The sequence below is a fragment of the Talpa occidentalis genome, unplaced genomic scaffold (genome assembly GCF_014898055.3).
Source record: "Talpa occidentalis isolate TD23 unplaced genomic scaffold, MPIMG_talOcc4v2.1 talOcc4.5, whole genome shotgun sequence".
Lineage (NCBI taxonomy): Eukaryota > Metazoa > Chordata > Mammalia > Eulipotyphla > Talpidae > Talpa > Talpa occidentalis.
The window spans coordinates 61066860-61081324 of record NW_023604861.1 but is presented as its reverse complement, the minus strand read 5'-3'; the positions used below and the strand labels follow the sequence as shown (position 1 = coordinate 61081324).

Genomic DNA, 14465 nt, shown 5'->3' with positions numbered 1-14465 from the left:
GCACCAATAGAAAATCATTCATGTTACCAAGACCAAAATATCTCACACTGAATGAAAAAAGATAATCAATATAGGCCAACAAGATAATACAGACATCAATTTTTCTAACAAAGATTTTAAAGAAACAATGATAAAAATACTTTAATGAACAAATATGAACATGCCTGAAATAAATGAAAAAGTTGAAAGCCTTAAAAAAGTCACAGCACGTATGAAGAAGAACCAAAATAGAAAATTCAGAATTGAAAAATACAATAACGGAAATAAGAAAGTTCAGTGATGGGCCAATGGCAAAATGAGAACAGAGGAAAGATTAAAGGAATTGGAAGATAGAACAGAAATGACAATCTGAACAAAAGAAAGGAAATAAAATTTAAAAAACCCAGAAACTCAGAGACATACAGGATTATAACAAATTGAATATTCATGTCATCAGAATCCCAAAGGGGGATAAAAAAAAAATTCTGGACTGGGGAAGTATTTAAAGAAAGAAAGGCTGAAAACTTGCCATAGTTTCGAGAATCATAAGGCTACAAACTCAAAATCTGAACAAACTCTAAACAGGACAAACCCAAAGAATTTCATAAAAGACACATTGTAATTTAAAGTTCTTAAAACTAAGGCAAAGGAAAAAATCTTGACAGCAGTGGGGGGGAAATAACCTTTATTTGTAGGAGGAATACATTTCAAGTAACAGCAGATTTCTCATTTGTCATTTTTGAGGCTTGAAGGAAATAGTGTAAAAATTTTCAAGTGATGAAAGAAAAAGATTATCAATCCAGATCTTATAACTAGTGAAAAAATTCTCCAGGAATGGAGGGGGAAATCAGACATTTCCATGCTTGTAATCAGTTTCTTCATAAAATTAGGGAGCATTCCATGTTCTTGGGATTTTAGATATAATTTGATCTTTCCCCTTTTATTTACAGAATGTCCTTTAGATTTTCTTTTAGGGTAAGTCATCTGGTGCATAAAATGGGTGTCCCTTATTCTTTACAGGCTAGGTAGAATTTTTAGCTGTCTTGAGTTATTTGAAGTTTTTGTTGAGCTATCAAGTATATTCTATATATCCTGGTTATTAATCCTGTATTAATATATAATTTGCAAATATTTTTTCACATTCTGTGGGTTGTTTTCATTCTGATAGCATTCTTTGATGCACAAGTTTTTTTTCTTTCTCTTTTTAAAGATTTATTTACTTATATAAGAACTGGGGTACAGTCAGAGGCACGGGAGGATGAGAAAATTCACCAGAGACAGAGCGGGAGCAGAACAGGCATACAGACCGAAGACACTGCTGAGGGGAGCATGGCCAAGAGGCAGGAGGGTCTGCTGCGCCATGTGGGTTTCTCCCTGGCTGGCTGGGAATCGAACCCTCATTGCAGAGGCTGCGGACAGCTTCACTGAGCACCGCTCAACCACTGGGGAGCGCCACTGTGGGAGGCCCTCATGCACAAAAGTTTTAATTTTGATGAAATTCAATCTACTTCTTTTTATTGTCTGTGCTTTTGATGTCATATCCAAGAAATAATTGCTAAATCCAGTATCAGGAAACTTTCCTGTTTTCTTCTAAAAAAAATTTATAGATACCTATTATATTTAGAACTTTTGTCCATTTTTTGTTCATTTTTATATATGGGGTAAGGGTCTAATTTCACTTCTTAGTTTTCCCAATACCTTCTGTTGAAAACACTGTCATTTCCCCACTGATGAACTTGGCACTGAAAATCATTTGACTTTGTATGTGAGGGTTTATTTCTAGGTTCTCCTTCAACTTTTGTTCTTTTTCAAATGTATGGCAACTTGGGATCCCTAAAGATTCCATATAAACCTTAAGATACTTATCTTTTTCTGTAAAAGCATCACTGGGATTTTGATGAGGATTCCACTGAATCTACAGATTGTTTTTGATAATATGGACATCCTGACAATATTAAAGGCTTCCAAACCATGAACATGGGATTTCTTTCGACTTATTTATATATTCTTTAATTTCCTTCAACAATACTTTCTAGTTTTCAATGTACAAGTCTTTTACCTCCTTAGAAGCTTATTCCTCAACATTTTATTCTTTTAGATGTTATTGGTCATTATAAATGAAATTATGTTAATTTCCACTTTTATTCTGTAGACACACAATTGATTTTTGCATGAGGATTTTGATTCTGCAACTTTTCTGAATTCATATAGTGACTATAATTCTTTTTATGAAATCTTAGGGGATTGTCAAAATACACTGTCATATCATCTATAAAAAGATACTTTTACTTTTTCCTTCAGATTTAAATAACATTTCTTTTTTTCTGTCTAATTGGCCTGATAGGACTTCCAGCATTATGTTGAACAGAAGTGGTGAAAGCCAGTGTCCTTGGAATGCATTACTTCTTGAAGAGGGAATTCCAGCTCTACCATAGTCTACCCCCTATTTCTGTGTGGATGCTTTCCTCCATAGAAGAATGAGGTCAGCTTGGGAAAGATGGCTAATGTGATGACCTCTCACTATCCATGGACTTAGAATCACACTGGTTCTCTTCCTTTCCCCCACTATCCATTTCAAATTAACTTTGCCTTCAATTATTATCCAAGGTACTTTTAGTAGCATAACTGGTAGATTGAGCCAAAGTCTCACTTCTCAAGGATCTGAGTATCTGATAACCATATCCTTCTCAGTCTGGTGTTGTTGCATATACTCATTTAAATCACAATTGTACAAAGAAGTACCAATAGACATACAAGGAGGACATCTAAGTTCCATACCTAATACTTCCCTGCCCACACTGTGTAACAGCAGATTTACCTCCTTCTGCTGAGCAGGGTCAATCATTCCCAACATGTTGCTGACTCATCTTCTTGCCTGTTGTTCCCTGGACACAAGGAGACCAAAGTACCCAGGTAGAAGCTGTTGTCTGTAATGCTTTGCAACCCATCTGTGTTCCTCGGTGAGAGAGCATCCCCGCTGGGAATAGAACTTTTAACCCTGCAGTCCCTGAGTTTTAGTGTCAGAAATAAAGAGTTCCAGGCCTCCCCTGGTGGCATAGGTGGTTGAGCACAGCGCTGTGAAGCTATCCGTAGCCTCTGTAGCACCAGGCAGCAAGGGTCCCACATGGCACAGCAGACCTCTCCTGTCTCGCCCACTGCTCCCCTCAGCAGTGTATTTCGTCAGTCTGCCTGTTCTGTTTCCCACTCTGTCTCTGGTGAATCCTTTCACTCTCCTGCGAATCTGCCCTGTACCCCTGTTCTTATATCAATCAATAAATAAATCTTTAAAAAGAAAATAAAAAGAGTCCCCCAGTAAGTCACTGTGATAGTGATAGTGATAGCAGCTTCTTTGGTTCTTGGACTCTATATTCCCCTACTGGAGACAGTATCACATAAAGATCTCTGTTTGAATGAATACACTGTATCATGGAGGATGGTGCTCCCACTTTCAGCAAGAGTTTTTTTTTATACCCAAAAGAAATACAAGCAGTCCATAGAGAATTATCTTCCAATAGATCTCCAAATTGCTTGTCTCCTTTTAGAGTCCTGACTAGAGAAAAAAGTCATTCACCACTGCCCATAAGTCTTAATAATATATATACTCCAGCTGTATATTCTACCTTTGTAACACTTCTTCTTCCACTCAAACTGGATGACTAGGTAAACCATTCAAAGCTCTCGGAGTCCTTAGAGATTTTCCTCACTTCTGTATTTAAAGTCACCCGTGCTAATCTCAAAGTTTTGACTTTATTTTTTTGTACACTCAGAATTCTGCAACAATCAATTGCAGAACATTTTCATTACCCAAAAAGTATTCACTCCCCATTTCCCGGAAGTCTTTCCTGCACCCTGAATCTTAGGTAACTAGCTCTCTATTTTCCATCTCTTTGAATTTGTCTTATGGACATTGCATGTAAAGAAAGTTATATAATATGTAGCTTTTAGTGCCTAGCTTCCTTCACTTTAGCATGGCTCACTGTAACACTTTAAGGGTTGCTACTAACTGCTTTCATATTATTTTTATTTCACTAATAGTGAAATAAATACTAAATATTTAATATTTTAAATATTTGTATATATGCAAATATAAAGGTCTGACCTGTGTTGACTCAAAAATAAAAGGGTCCTGTCTTAGAAGGGCCTCGTGACTGGTTTGATTCTGCTGGTATCATCCTGAAGTTCTACACAATTTTTTAAAACAGGACCCCAGATTTTCAGTTAGCACTATGCCTCTCATAATATACAATAAGCCTTTCAGTTCTATTTGTCAATTGGGTTCAGTTCTCTGCTTCATGTCTGCTATGGCTGAAATGTCAAAGACAGCTTCTTCGCTCACCTATTTTGTTATCCATGTTGGGAAGGATAAGCATCTCTCTTCCGCTATGTGACTAGCTTGTCACTCCTTACAACATGGCAGTTGAGAAATAATCAGATTTCTCACATGGAGTCTTGCTTCTTTTTGAGTAATCTAAAAGCCAAGATGGGGAAATGCAAAGAATCTTATGACCTGCCCTGGAAAATCACAGAACGTCATTTCTATAACAGTATATTGGTCAAGAAAGTCACTAAGGTGATTCTGTATTCATAGGGAGGGAAATTAATCTCCTTTTCTCAATGCAAGGGGAGCAAAGATTGGCTAATGTTATTTTTAATCTAACAATGGTTAATATCCATCTAAAACATTCATTTTCAGAACTCAAAATTAGCATTTGTTATAGAAGGAATGCAGAGAGAAAGACCAATGTAATTTCAGTTTTTAAATTCAAAATAGGATTATGAAGGCAGGCAATACATTTGCAAGTCAGATTTTAAATGTTTTCTTTAAGAATATGAAAGACTAAGCCTAATTCATAAGTTATAGATTTTAAATAATGGAGAGTGACAACCTTCCTCCTTCTGTCCATTGGTGGTAGTTGTAAACAAAAAGAGAAGAGGTGAGTGAAATGTCACTTTTTCTTATCTATGATCTTAGGCTTGGAAAAGGAGGGTTCATTTGATGAGTGAAGGCAATGCTGAAAGGCAGAGGATTCCTTTGTCCATTCTTGTCATACTTCCCATTTGAGATTCTAAGAAAAGTTTGTCTTAAAGGGTCTCTTGGCTCAAAATACAAAAAGAACCAGAACACACTTGGTGCCCTGATATAGTGAGATAGAAGGGGGCTTTAGTCACCTTTCAGTATTATGCTGAGTCTACATGAGGAGAAAACTGATAGAGCAGCAGCCTTTTATAAACCAAGACTGAACATAATTTGAAAGGACTAAATTAGACTGGAATGTCAGATGAAATGTTTATCCTATACAGACCCAACCTCAAGATTGACTAGGTGTCATATCCCCATTGGTGACAAAAAGTTTTTTTTTTTAAGATTTTTTTTTAAAGATTTATTTATTTTTATATAAGAACCAGGGTACAGGCCAGATATGTGGGAGGGTGAGAGGATTTACCAGAGACAGAGTGGGGAGCAGAACAGGCAGATCTACTGAAATACACTGCTGAGGAGAGCAGCCAGCAAGACAAGAGAGGTCTGCAGGATCATGTAGGTTAGTTCCCTGGCCAGGGATCAAAATTATCCTGCAGTGGCTGGTGATAGTTTGATAGTGCTGAGACTTTAACCTCTGTGCCACTAGGGCAGACTGACAAAAAGTTTTATGAGAAAAAAATCAGAGAAGAAGGAAAGGAATAGGAAAAGAGGAAAAGGGAGTTTTTTTTTCAATTTGAGTTAAATTTGTGATTCTGCTACACTATATACATACTACATAAAACCACAAGGTGGGTTCTTGAGTTACATATAATTTCAAATATCAAACATAGGCTAGAAAGAGGAAAATCAAACCTCATGAGTTTAAATAAGAGGCTTGGGTGTGAGGTAAGACCCAAGCACATACCACAAGCAGGGTTGCCCAGGGTATTAGATATTTTTAGCGAAATAAAAGAAGGCCTGATTCATAATTCATTGCTATGAATATCCTTAGCTTTTTCTGGTAAAAAGCTGACTCAATAAATACTCAATACACAATTTTCACAGGTTTTTCCCCTTCATCTATAATATTACGATCCTATGGGCTTCCTTCTTTTCTCTGCAAATATGATTAATTACATTGATTGAATTTTCAAACATTAAACTTACCTGGCATCTCTGGGATTATTCACATTCAGTCATAATATCGCATTTACATGGGGTCAATTTTCCTTCTTTCTTTCTCAATTGCGGTAACATTGGTTTACAACACCGTATGTGATTCAGGGACATAGGTACACACTTGCTTAGACCGGCCCTCAGAGGCCCATTCCTATTTGAGAAAATATTAGAGAAAACCTTTAAGGTACACAATACACAAGAATATTTGTGAATTTGTGAGTAAAACATGGTGTAAAATACTTTATCGATCTTCACATACTATAACATGCACAACAAGTATACTATTTGGGTTAAAAGTGATTGGAAGCAGAACTAGAGAATAAATTCTTGCACTTTTTATCTCATTTATCCTTTGAAGTTATATGCACATTTTGTATAAGAAAACTTAATCCTCTACATCCAGAGACAACCATTGTTTTAATTACAGCTGATTCATAATTTATTGTTGGTTCACGGTGTGCAAACAACCGAGAAGTGTCTGGTTTTCCATTCAAGTAGGTTACAGCAAAATTTATTTTCCTATGATTTGTGAGTACTCTTGCATATTAAAAATCACTGCCCTGGTACCACAGCCTTGGGCGCCAGTGTGAATACGTTTACTGTGGTGAGGCTCACTCTACGCAAAGAAATGTGCCAACCTTGGCACAGAGATTGATAAAAACAGGCGGGGCCGGTAAATAGTCAGTTCAGAGGAATCTCAAAGCGGATAACGTGTTGAAAGCAGCAGTGAGCTGTGGCAGTTACAACGAAACCCTTACTAGGCAGTCCTCGGGACTTCGCGAGAGGTAGACACAGCCGCTAAGCCAAGCGGGGTAGGACAGGGCGCTCCCACTTTGGCGCGGGGCACCAGCGGCAGCACAGGAAGCAGTTGCCGGCGGCCGGGGGCGAGGCAACGTCACTTCCGGCCGCCCCGGCCGCGTCCTACCGCGTGATGACGGCCAGCGCGGAGCCCCGCGCTCGGCGGCCGGGAGTCGGGGTGGGCGTAGTGGTGACGAGCAGCGGGCATCCTCGCTGCGTCCTCCTCGGGAAGAGAAAGGGATCGGTCGGAGCCGGTAGTTTCCAACTTCCGGGGGGTCATCTGGAGTTCGGGTGAGCATGGGCCGGATTGACCCCCAGGAGGGCGGAGCGCGCGTAAATGACGAGCCCACGCTTGCTTGCGCGCGACGCTGGGCGGAGCTGCTCGGGCTCGGGCTGCGCCTCCTTACGCTCGTCGGATTTGTGAGATTTGCTTCTTAGTGCTTGTAAACCTCGAGCAGCCCAGTTTTGTCAGTTAAGGCATTTGCACGGCGTCCCTGGATTGCAGCATGCACAGATGCGTGCTACTTCCCGCTGTCGTTTGGCTAACCGAGCAGATGGGCTAGTGACATTCTCTAGGTCTGGTTTCTTCATCTATTAAAGGGGGATGTTGGATGAAGTACTCTTTGTTTTTGTTTGTTTGTTTGTTGTTGTTTTTTGTGGGACCCTCGCCGGCGGCCCGGGGAACGAACCGGCGCTGCAGAGGCTGCGGGCAGCCTCTCAGCCCAGCGCTCAACCGCTGCGCCACCGGGAGGCCCGGAATGAAGTACTCTTTAAGCTCCCTCTCTGCTTTGGCATTCTGTGATTTGATGATATACAGACCAACAAGGAAGGTTGGACAGTTAAGTGTTCTACACAACGGTGAAGGAAGCCTGGGCCACCTCGTAGCATACCACCCTCCATTTCTTTCTGCTGGGTTCCTGTCAACCTCTGGTGTCTGCTTGGCCCACAGGAATGATGAAAACACTGCTACCCTTTTTCGTGGATCAGTCATCCACGGCTGCTCTAGCCAGCCTCCTGCATTGCAAATTCCCTAAGCGCGAATAAACATCAGCCTCGGTATTCACGTGCACCTCTAAACACCCAGGGACACTTTTTAGACTAAGGTATCCATTTGTTCCTATCACTCTTCCTCTGATGCATTGGAGTAGGTCTGTGTGTTTCCTCAGTTCAGTAGGTCTTCAGCAGGGAATTAACATACCCACATCCACACTCCCATCTCCTTAACACACATCCACACGGACTAATTCTTGTGGAGTGTGCTTCACTTGGGTTGGGGCCAGAGTTGGCCCCGATTAGAAGGAAAGAAACATTCCTATCAGTGAGAAAACTCACAGCCTCTCTCCTTCCCAAAGATCCAGTCTTAAGGACATGGGTAGGGTGAAGGTCAAAAACTTGTTATACCTTCCCTAGCAAATCCTTGGGGTCACATGGGATCTGTTTACTCTTTTGCCTTACTCTTCAGAATTTAGAGGTGTTTATTGCCCATTGTCCTTAATTTTGAGGCATAAACTAAAATTCTGAGATTATAGGAAAAGACATAACCCACTTTTTGATGTACTTAAAATGACCCCATGAGAAAGTTGCATTACTTCTTCCTGCTTGTCCAACATAGAGCATAATGAACTTCAAACTCAAACCTAGGTCTAGTTGACTCCAAAGATTACTCTTACCTAATATATTAAATTGCCTCCAGGTTGCATGGAAACTAGTGCTGAATTGACTGAATGTTAATTTTTTTGTTATGTGAAATCTTTTTGGTCTTCAAATAACTAGATGGGGATTATATAGAATGTCAAAGCAGGGTTGTGGATTTATTGTTTTAAAGCATGAACCAACTACAGTTCTTTTTGCTTTACGCTAGAAATTTCTAGCCAAGAATTTCATGGCAAAAAACACTTACATAAATAGAATTGAATACAATGGTATATTTCTATTTTCTAGTGAAAGCTGGGAAGAATGTGCTCAAAGGGAAACCTGGGAAGAAGCAGCTCTTCATCTGAAAAATGTTCGCTTTGCCTCTGTTGTGAATTCTTTTGTTGAGGAAGAAAATTATCATTTTGTCACTATATTAATGAAAGCAGAGGTGGACATGACACATGATTCAGAACCAAAGAATGTAGAGCCTGAAAAAAATGAAAGTAAGAGAACTATACATGAAAATGCATTTTCTTTGAGGTGATCCTATCATCTGAAGGAATACTACATTATGTTGCCATATGAAGAAATTAGATAGGTAAATATAGTTTACTTCTGGAGACAAAAGTACATAACAGAGGGAAGTGGCTCTTGACTCAGACTACTTGGTTTGTGTCATTTCTTCCAAGTATTTAGGTCTCCAGGCCTCTTTTCTCATCTATTACAATAGAAACTACCTAAGGTGGGGGTTGCTTTAAAGATAAAATGTGTGAATATATATAAAGATGCACACAGTTAAGTACTCAGTAAATGTTAGTTTTAAATTTTGTTTCAAACTGTGGTTTTTAAGCAAAACATTTAAGGTGTCTTCTTCCATTTCTCACCAGTGCAAGAAAGGTAGTAACTTTCTTATATAGAGAATGATTAACCTGACACAACAGTTCTGTTATTTTGGACTGATGGCTCTAAAAGTTTTAATGACAATGACTGGTATTATTTACTGCATGCTAAGCACTGTTCTAGGGATTTTGCATTTATCATCTCTTCAAATTCTGTAAAATTTCATGAGAAAATGAAGAGAAAAATGTCAAACTTATTGAAAATATTATTTGCCATATAACAAACCTCTGTATGTGAGGTTTTCAAATGTGGTATCTAGTTTGGCCTACTTTTTAACAACTTCTAAAAGATTCTTATTGTACTTTATAAGATTCTGTATTAGATATTTTGTTACTCTAGTGCTCTCTGTATTTTCCCCCTAAAATAAAGTAGTTTTAACAAGCATCAAGACTTTTTTATAACAAATTTTGAATTTATCCACCTTCATTTTGTTAACCCTCTGACTTTCTAGTAATCTTAAATTTCAAGCATTGTGATTTTACAAGGCCTGAGGTTACTAGCACCAATTCAGATTTGATCAGAAACACTTGTTCCTCTGTAGGCCCTAGTAGCAGTATGGCAGGACATTTTATTCCAGGTTGAGAGCCTTTGCTAATAGCACCTTGGCTGGTAAACAGCTGCAGCCTGGCCAAGGTGCAGTGGCTCAGAGCATCTCTTACTTCTAATTTAGAGATGCAGTGTCTGTTCCATGTTCACCAGGTCCTGGATCTAGATATCCTTCAAGTTACTATTTGTTGCATTTTCCTCCAGCCATCTGTTATAATTAGGAGGGTCATCCATATACTTTGTTTTCTAGAAGGGGGATAAACTGCTGCAGCTCTTCTGAAAATCCTTAATTCAGCACCTGGCAGCACATTGTCAGGCTTGCACTCTCCCTCTCTCATAGTGTGTGGTCGTAGTTGCTAAGCAGCCCTTTCTGTGCTGGCTCCAGTGTCATGCATTCTTTGTCTCCTGCCTTCCTAGAGTGAAACTACATACTTGAACTTCTCAAGAAGGGAAATACTTAGTGGAAGGAACAATATTTACACATAGGTATATACAGGTAATCATAAAGAAACTTATTTAGAACATAGACTGTCCACCTTAATAAAATATTTATATAGTCACCTGGAATGAGCATCTGTACTTTTATATCATTTACATTTAAACCATCAATGAAAATATTATTCCCTAGAATCTTTTCCTAGGATTTCATGTTTTTACAAATATTAAATGTAGTTGTTTTTCCTGTTTTAATGGATTTTTTAAAAAGATTGATATATTTATGCATACAAGAACTGGGGTATGGGACAGAGGTGCAGGGGGGTGGGGTGAGAGGATTCATCAGAGACAGTGGGGAGCAGAACAGGCAGACTGAAATACACTGCTAAGGGGAGCAGCAGGCGAGACAGGAGAGGTCTACTGCACCATGTGGGTAGCTCCCTGGCCACTGGGGATCAAACTTATGGTGCAGAGACCTTGGATAGCCTCATAGTGCTGCGTCTTAACCCCTTGAGCCACCAGGGAGGCCTTAATGCATTTTTATAAAACCAGTTCTCTCCATATTTGTCTACCTGAAAGGCATTGCAGCATAACATTTTAATTCTCGCCACAGCTTCAGGAACCTTTTTTGAAAGAGATGGAGGATAGCTTAGAAATTCTGTAGTTACCTTTTTTAAGATTTATTTACTTATGCATACAAGAACTGGGGTGTAGGCCAGAGGTGTGGGGTGGGTGGGTGAGAGGATTCACCAGAGACAGAGTAGGGAGCAGAACAGGCAGACTGACTGAAATACACTGCTGAGGGGAGCAGCAGGCAAGACAGGAGAGGTGTGCTGTGCCATGTGGGCTAGCTCCCTGACAGGGGATTGAACACATGCCACAGTGGCTGGCGATAGCTTGATAGTGCTGAGACTTTAACCCTTGTGCCACCAGGGAGGCCCAATTTTGTAGTTACCTTATTTCATAGGTGAGGAAACTGGTTTGTAATTGAAAATGATATAATCCCAGTGCATTTTGTCAGATATTTATATGAAAACTGAATGATTTTAATCTGAGCTTTGCCACATATGGCCCTTGTAAACTTGGCTTAATGTTCAAATAACAGCATGTTTTAAATGATTACTAGTCCTTCATTCTAAATGCAGTTATGTTTATATACATAATACACAGCATCACTGTTACATTATGTCATTAGTAACAAATAATTTTGTCATTTTTTTCTAAGTATAGGTTAGCTTGCCAAAATAAATATTCTTTTCAACTAAATAAATTGATTTGGTATCTCTTTTTTAGGTTGGGAGTGGGTTCCTTGGGAAGAATTTCCTCCACTGGACCAGCTCTTCTGGGCACTACGTTGTTTAAAGGAACAAGGCTATGATCCATTTAAAGAAGATTTAGATCACCTCTTAGGATACAAAGGAAATCATCTCCAGGTGAACAAGAAGAGTCCCTGATTTTTTTTTTTAAGACGAAATAAGATCTGGTTTGAGAATGAAAAATATCTACATTTCAGAATCCATTTTATCCAAAAAGTTCCATATTGCCAATTTTATTTGCAGTCTCCTAATATACCCACCACCATTTCAACTAGTTCTTGTGAAAAATTTTCTGGATTTATGTCACGATTGTTTCAGATGCCAAAAAGTTGTGATAAATGGTGGTCATGTGGTTAATCTTTTCACATTTCTTTGGTATTTACTGTGCAGTGTCAATGCCAGATGCATGGAGATGAAGTGCAATTCAATTTGCCTTAGTGTTTCAGTTAAAATAGAGATTCTAATTCAGATCCTAACACAGTATGCCTGTATCATGCTACTGTATCACAGTAGCATTTATCATGTCTATTGACTTTCCTCTTCTGTTTTATTTAAATTTTTAAAATGTTTGATAATATATTGGGGTAGTCTTTGCAAACAGAACAAACAGGGCAGATAATTAGGGTTTATTTCCCCAGGTTTCTACTTAAGAAATACAGAGAAATTACAACAAACCAGCTAAGATTTGTATCTAGTCACTAACAGACCATGTGATACTGGGTTTCTCATTTCATCTTTGTGAGATCCAGCATCCTTGTATTTAAAATGAGGTGAGATGTGGACAGTGATTGTGAAACTACTGGGGAGGTCCTTGAGACCCTTTCAAGGCTATTTAAGGTCAAAACTATTTTTGTGATACTAAGACATTTGTCTTTTTCACTTTCTTTCATGACCGTACAAAGGAGTTTTCTAGAGGTTACATGATGTTGACATTGTAAAAGACTGACTACAAAGCAGATGTGAGAATTCAGCTTTTATTAAACTAGACATTAAAGAAATTTGCAAAAATGTAAAGCACTGTCATGCTTGTCACTTTGTTTTTGAAAAACAGTTAACTTTCCATAAGTTATTTTTGTTAACATATAATGGATTTTTGTTATTTGCAAATGATTTAATAAATTTTTTTAAATTTCTGTTTTCTTTTTTTAAAAAAGATTTATTTTACTTATTTATGCATACAAGAGCTGGGATGCAGGCCAGAAGTGGGGGGGAGTGAGGATTCACCAGAGACAGTGGGGAGCAGAACAGGAGGATTAACTGAAATACACTGCTAAGGGGAGCAGCAGGCAAATCAGGAGAGGTCTGCTGTGTCATCTGAGTTAGCTCCCTGGCCAGGGATCGAACTTGTGCTGCAGTGGCTGCCGATAGCTTCATAATGCTGAGACTTAATCCCTTGCATCACCAGGCAGGCCCTCAGTTTTATATATGATTAGATAAAATCCTACAAAAACATCTTTGGCCTCAGTAATTTTTAAGAGTGTACAGGGGTTCAGTGCTAAATGGTAGAGAACCACTAGAAAAGTTTCATATAGAAGGAGATTGCATTCACCTCAGCATCTAATATGTTTAGTGCATCCAGTGATGACTTGGTATTTCTCTAAATGCATGATTGCATGGAACAAAATTTAGTACTCTTAAATAGTTAATTCTTAGATAATTTGAGAATCAGCTTTAGTCAAATAAATTAATGCTGACTACCAGCAATGTTCTCATAGTTTGCCAGTTACTGGGAAGTCTGAAATATCTCTTCATCCGTTTGCTAAATCAAGTCCTGAGTTGTTGTCCATCTTAACACAGGTATGTGCTCCAGTGCTACCTTTCAACATCCTAAAAAGTTATTCCAGAGGTATACATGAATTTAGTCTCTCTTAGATGCACTTGGAAAAGATACTTCTTTGTTATCCTAACTGCCAGCTAGTTCTAATAAGGCAAATGCTTTCAGATGAAATATTCTCGCCTTTGAGGCACCAAGGATCATGTTACCCAGGAATTGTGCAATAGGAAAGCTCAGGAAGTCATCTGTTATGGGAGAAAACATACAAAATCTTCACTGAAAGTAAAATCACATTCTGATGATTCCTATTTTAAAAAAAGAATTTGATTAGTTATGATGTACACAGAAGTAAGTGTTGCACTTCAGAAGTGTATGAAAAATGCAAATTATAGAAAAATGATGCACATGGACTAGGAGGTATGTACTAAGCCTTCCATTTTACGGACTTCAAGAAATTATACATGCAAGTCTTCCATGAACATTTAATTTGCGTATAATGTGACAGATGCTTAATAATATTTATACTATCAATTCAATCTATCACTTATTTAAGCCTTAATATAAACACATCCTTCTACTGTAAATTAAATGTTACTTCCTTAAGTCTTAAGCACAGTTCCCGTTCCAGATTTTTCCCTATTTTTGTGTAGAATATTTAAGTATTTGACTTTTTGCATATTGCTTAATAGCTTTATATGCAATGATGTATCACTCCTCTTTTTATTTATTACAACAGTTTAGGAGCAATAAGAACAAAGTTCCAAGTAAGCAAGCCAAGATTTTTAGCAGTCCTCTAACTTGATGTGTCCAAACTGAACTTCCTCCTGTGTGCGCTCAGGGAATGGCTGTACCATCTGCTCAACTGCTCAACAGATAACTCCCTTTCCTTACTTACATCAGTCTGTCTTTTTCAATCTATTTCTTTATGTCTATAGAATCCAGC

At 38.5% G+C, this 14465-nt stretch overlaps 1 protein-coding gene across 4 annotated transcripts; it reads left to right on the top strand.

Moving 5' to 3' along the window:
• The first annotated feature begins 7033 nt into the window (after positions 1-7033).
• NUDT15 (nudix hydrolase 15) lies at positions 7034-12866 on the top strand. 4 transcript variants are annotated; one of them, XR_008554277.1, is made up of 4 exons: positions 7035-7207; positions 8858-9149; positions 10415-10493; positions 11726-11763. XR_008554277.1 is itself a non-coding variant. In XM_037527323.2 (3 exons), exons 1-3 carry the CDS (start codon positions 7050-7052, stop codon positions 11884-11886), a joined length of 516 nt encoding a protein of 171 aa, XP_037383220.1. In that variant the 5' UTR covers positions 7034-7049; the 3' UTR covers positions 11887-12866. The 4 variants fall into 4 exon arrangements, 2 of the variants coding, with proteins under 2 accessions (XP_037383220.1, XP_037383221.1); XM_037527323.2 differs by lacking the exon at positions 10415-10493 and having other exon boundaries at positions 7034-7207; positions 8858-9054; positions 11726-12866; XR_005128355.1 differs by lacking the exon at positions 10415-10493 and having other exon boundaries at positions 11726-11761.
• Positions 12867-14465: the final 1599 nt, after the last annotated feature.

Bases quoted from the DNA above. Each gene is read 5' to 3' on its own strand.
- NUDT15 (XM_037527323.2), top strand. From the start codon at position 7,050: ATGACGGCCAGCGCGGAGCCCCGCGCTCGGCGGCCGGGAGTCGGGGTG. The intron at 7,208-8,857 runs GTGAGCATGGGC...TCTATTTTCTAG, and splicing joins GGGGGTCATCTGGAGTTCGG to TGAAAGCTGGGAAGAATGTG. The intron at 9,055-11,725 runs GTAAGAGAACTA...TCTCTTTTTTAG, and splicing joins AGAGCCTGAAAAAAATGAAA to GTTGGGAGTGGGTTCCTTGG.